General features: G+C 42.5%; 1 protein-coding gene across 1 annotated transcript; it reads left to right on the plus strand.

The window, feature by feature from the left end:
* The first annotated feature begins 3,384 nt into the window (after window positions 1–3,384).
* On the plus strand, window positions 3,385–5,073 carry nkx2.4a (NK2 homeobox 4a). Its single transcript, XM_067614207.1, has 2 exons — window positions 3,385–3,842; window positions 4,328–5,073. The coding sequence occupies exons 1-2, from the start codon at window positions 3,473–3,475 to the stop codon at window positions 5,017–5,019; spliced, it is 1,062 nt and encodes a 353-aa protein (XP_067470308.1). The 5' UTR covers window positions 3,385–3,472; the 3' UTR covers window positions 5,020–5,073.
* The last annotated feature ends 398 nt before the right edge of the window (window positions 5,074–5,471 follow it).

A 5,471-nucleotide genomic window follows, 5' to 3' on the forward strand; every position in this document is an offset into this window, starting at 1 on the left:
CGCATCATTTTGTTTTCAGTGAAAAGCTTCACGAATAAAAATAATGTATTGACATCAAATCCTTAGAAATCTAACAAGAGGAGAATGAAAGAGGCAGAGACAAAGGACGAAGAGTTCGTGCGTAAATTACGCACGACCTGAAAAATGTAACCTGGACAGATTTACCATGTACTCTACTCCATGTAAGTTTATGGTAGCAGCACACTGGGATTTATCAATGAATCTTCAACGTGGCCCAAAGAGGAAAATGAAGAGAAAAATGGCAACATCTTACCATTTTTTGTGTTTGTTTAAATTCCTCTCGCATTATAAAAAGAAGAGTTAAGAGTTGAGTTAGAGATTTAAGGGCTGTAAGACTAAATAAATCCCCATGTTTTTTGCACTCTGTGCTCGGCCGGTTTGTGGTTGAGGTGGCAGGTCAGGACCTCGGCCCTTCAGCCATCTCTCCACATCTCTCAAGGTATTGAACTAGCAACGAAGTGATGGAGGAAAGCACTTCAGTAACCAGGCGCTTTGGTCCATCTGCTGCGCTGTGCTGAGCTGAGGGGGGTGATGATATCGGGAAAAGGTTGTCTATATGATATAAGCTACACAAATGGATTTCAGTCCTGGTTAACAACATTTAACTGGTCCGATGGACACTTACACTTAATATATTGGAAATTTTGTTTATATGTCCTAACAAAGACCGCGATGTTTATTTGAACACACGACGATTCTGCGTTTATGTCTCCTCATTAATACACACAATTTACAAGATTTGATCGCTGATAGCAAGGAATGCTTGAAATACAGCAAACTTAATAGAAAATAATTGGACGCTTGGTTGTAAATCCTTTATTACAGGCTTCTATTTGTTTGTCAGTAATTAAGTAACTTTAGAAAGCTTGTGAAATAACTCAAATTATCTAGAAAGTTTGACAATTACATTAGGTAGGCTACAGAAAGTCAAAGAGGAGAATTTCAAAAGCGTGTATTTACAAAAGCAAAACAGTTACAGCGCAAACAAGCGCACCGTCCCCGTGCGTAATTCTGGGAATAAAATACATATTATTCATCGCCATGCTGCCAATAATGTAGCACTTTTATTCTCCTTGGGGCGGCAAAGGTCAGTGTAAGCTAATATAAATGAATAGGCTAAATTAAATGCTATTTATCAGCATTCACGCTTGTTTTATCCTACAAACACACAGCAATAAACTCTATTCAATATCATAACTACAGCTGCACAAAGGTTTGGTAATTAAAATTATTTTCTTTATAAACGCGTCAGATGTATTAACAAACCTCGACTGGGCCTTCTTCATAGCTCCTCGGCGCGTCCGTTTATCCTCCTCCTGCAGCCTTGGCCACATCATATTCACTGGATGTAAAAGTTAACTTAGATTGGCAACTATATTAATGTGGACTATTGCTCTCATAAGCGTTGCATGCAGCCAACCAGCTCCAGATTTTTATGGGATCCTAATGTGGAGGGTCTGTGGACGAGGGTCCTGCTCTCTGACTCAGTAATCCACAAGGTTGAGAGGTTTGCCTCATTTACATAATGTTAGAGGTCTGGGCCGAGGCCTACCTTTCTTCTCGCCCTGAAAAGACACCATGTTGCCGTTGGCAAAAGAGTGGAAAAGGCGCACAGAAGTCTGGACAAGTACAGCAATATTTGCAGGTTGGAATTATTACTCTACTTTAAGAAAATAGCTGATATTCTCATGATTGATTCTTTAATATGAAGAAGAGTTTATTAGAAAGAGCATTTTATTTACACCTGAAACCTTCCTGCCAATCAGATTTTTAAATTTCCTTCCTCACTGTCTTTCTGACAACTCCAGCTGACTTTGGAATACGTTGACGCGCGCAGTGTTTTGTTTTCCGCAACAACAATAAAATCCAACCACTTCACATTAAATCCGCTGCGGAGTCCAGGCATCTGATGGGGGGGTGGAGGGGTAGGTGGGGGGGGGGGTGTAGGCGGGTGGGGGGGAGAAGAAGGAGAAATTCGGCTGGTGAAATATGCATAAGAACAATGATTTATTAAAATCATGCTATCAACTCAACCGGAGATTGGTGTTCTTGATATGTCGCTATAATTGATGGCTGACCATGTCACATCTTCATTTGCTCAATTAGGGTAGGTAGCTACTTGCTGTCATGCCATGCTAAATTACATTAGTGGCTTCGCGCAGATGAGTGTTTCCTTCCTCCAGTAAAGGAAGATGGAAACACATTTCACGTCTGGAAAATAACCCCCGAGCAGCACACCTGCTCCGGTTGTTGTCTGCTGTAAACTGTTGATATTGATGAAAAACATAAACTAGTCCCAGCCATCAGATAACCGTTTATGAGTAGCATAATATAGACAATCTATAGACTATCTCTGTAATTTGACGGTAATGAGCTACAGGCCTAATAATGCGTTACAGAGCCTCAGTAGAGACGTGTAAGGTTATAATGTGAAGCTACATTAACTGGTTTTCATTATTGCATTTTGTAGAAGCTCTTTTTGTCTTTTGACCCCCCTTATTGTGTCTGTCTTCCTCTGATTCTTCCCCTGGCGCCAGTCGGTTTGCTCAGAGATTACAATGTCAGGTCAAGACTGCAAAGTCTCATTAATGCATGTTGACCAGACTTGAGGGTTTGGGGCTTACAATATTGTCTCCAAATTGCATTAAGTCTAATGAAAACCTATGTGAGAGACGTGTAAATGTATTGTGATTTCTGCTCTTTTTCTTCCCTAAATTATTTGGAATTCTGAAAACTTCCGCGGTCAGTTTTAACGAATATAATCTATAAATCCTGTACACATGCCTTGCCTTGCTGCTCATGAATGTGTGGTGGTGATATACTCACAGATTGGATCCCTATTGCCGTTTCCCTTTCAGCATTTTGTCATTTTGAGCTTATTTGGACTTGTCCCTCTCTGGTGAGGCAAAATGATGCTTAAGAAGCATAAATGAGCTGGTCATACAACTTCATTGTGCCTCTTTGATGATACTCTGTGGCCCTTATGTTTGTTCAAAGTGCTCTCAAAGTTTCTAGAAAGAGTGGAATTCCCTACTGACGCAAAATAGTCATATGTGGTCAGATCAGCTGATGTGCTGCACATAATGGCCTATTCTCACCTGTATATAGTTGTCAGAAAGGACAGAATCATAAATACGTGGCGTCGTTTTATTCATGTATAGTTAATATAAAGCAAAGTGTATTTTCATGAATTATTTCCCTAAAATGTCAATGACTATTGTTTGCTGGTTTAGGAGTTTTGCTCCGCCCCCTGTGTTTGTCGTAAACCTGGCTCCTGGCTCCAATAAACCCGGGCTAAGAGCGCCCTGGGCTCGCCTCCTTCTCCAAGGCGATCAATAGGATCTCAGGCGCACTACAAGCACTCTCTTACGTAGACATCCACCAAGGAGAGAGCCGATACAACAACACGGTTGATCTGCTCAAACACAAAAATCTACCTGCTTTCTGAATCATGTCGTTGAGCCCAAAGCACACAACGCCTTTTTCAGTGACAGATATTTTGAGTCCAATCGAGGAGACCTACAAGAAGTTTAGTGGCATGGACGGCGCAGGAAACCTAACCTCTCCACTGGGAGCCTACCGACAGCCTCAGGTGTCTCAGACCGGCATGCAACAGCACTCCATGGGCCACAACGCCACCGTGGCCACTACTTACCACATGCCGCACACCGTCTCCCAGTTCTCCCACAGCGCAATGGGGGGATACTGCAATGGAAGCATTGGCAACATGGGAGACCTCCCGTCGTACCAGGAAAGCATGCGGAATAGTGCAGCAGCAACAGGGTGGTACAGCGCCAACCCTGATCCAAGATACTCCACAAGTAAGTTCTTTACTCCATTTATACACACTTTTCAATTTTTTTTTTCGTTGTAAATAAAAACATAATAATTTACAATCAGGAACGAGGGAGAAAAAACGCACAGGACTAAATATGTATCGCTTTTGAAAAATATTTTATTTATGTCAGGGGACTACTAATAAACAGTTGATGCAAATATTGTACAGTATTTTAGAAAACCTTTAATTTAAAATGACTGTTTATGGTTAAACCGAAAAGGAGATCATTATTTCAAGTCTGGCTCGAGTTTTTTTTATCTTTGGCATGAGTAATTACTCAAAGGCAAGATATTATTATTATTAGTATTATTATTATTATTTTTAAAATATAGGACAAAAGCTGATGCTTGCCAACTTCAATAATTAACGCATATAATTTCAATACATTTCAATAAAGACTATTTCAGGCGAAACAGTGTTCTCCTCTTCTGTTTATTGAACGCACGTATATGTATGTATATTTTTAAGTTTCTAGATTCATGGGACCTTCCACAGGTATGAACATGACCGGCATGGGGAGTCTCACAGGAATGGCGGACGCCACCAAATCCATGCCAGCTCTCCACGCTGCGCCCAGGAGGAAACGGCGCGTCTTGTTCTCGCAGGCTCAGGTCTACGAGCTGGAGAGGAGGTTTAAGCAGCAGAAATACCTGTCGGCGCCGGAGAGGGAACACCTGGCCAGTATGATCCACCTGACGCCGACCCAAGTGAAGATCTGGTTTCAGAACCACCGGTACAAGATGAAGCGCCAGGCCAAGGACAAGGCAGCGCAGCAGCTGCAGCAGCAGCAGCAACAGGACGGTAACCTGTGCCAACAGCAGGCGCAGTCCCCGAGGCGCGTAGCCGTGCCAGTTCTGGTGAAGGACGGTAAACCGTGCCAGAACGGCTCCAACACGCCGACACCGAACCAGCAACAGGTACAACAGAGTCAACAACAAAGCCAACAACAGAACGGAGCCGGAGTCGTGCTCGCATCCTCGACCAGCAGCCTCGCCCAGCATCAAAGCCAGCAGCAGGTGAACGCTTTGGAGCTGGAAGAGATGTCACCCAGCCCCCCCTCACTGCACAGCCAGCTCAACATGGCCCAGATAGACACATCTGCTGTAGATTACACCAGTAACATGGTCAGCTCAAACCTCCTCTACGGCAGAACGTGGTAGGACCTAATACAGTACTGTCACTTTCCACTTTTTCTATGTGAACCTGCGGATGAGCCCAAGCAAGAGCAAAACATATATATATATATATATATATATATATATATATATATATATATATATATATATATATATATATATATATATATATATATATATAGCTGAATGCTGAAAATGAGGGCCCTTTGGTGTTGGAGGGGACAAGGCGCACAGAGGCGCACAGAGGCGCACCAGCTGATCAGGGCACATTTTCTTGACATCTCTGAGAGGGGAGTCTATTTTTGAACATTACAGAAATGGCTGCCCTTGAAAGCAATTATGTCGTTTCTGGACCTTTTGTAATCCATGTTTTGGACCTTCCTCATGATGTTTTAAACGTAGTCTATGTTGTTGAAACAAAAAGGAATGCTGCTTCACTTGAGTTCGGACTGGGGGGAAAGGTGGGATCAGGTTTG

Source organism: Thunnus thynnus, chromosome 16 (genome assembly GCF_963924715.1).
Source record: "Thunnus thynnus chromosome 16, fThuThy2.1, whole genome shotgun sequence".
Taxonomy (NCBI): domain Eukaryota; kingdom Metazoa; phylum Chordata; class Actinopteri; order Scombriformes; family Scombridae; genus Thunnus; species Thunnus thynnus.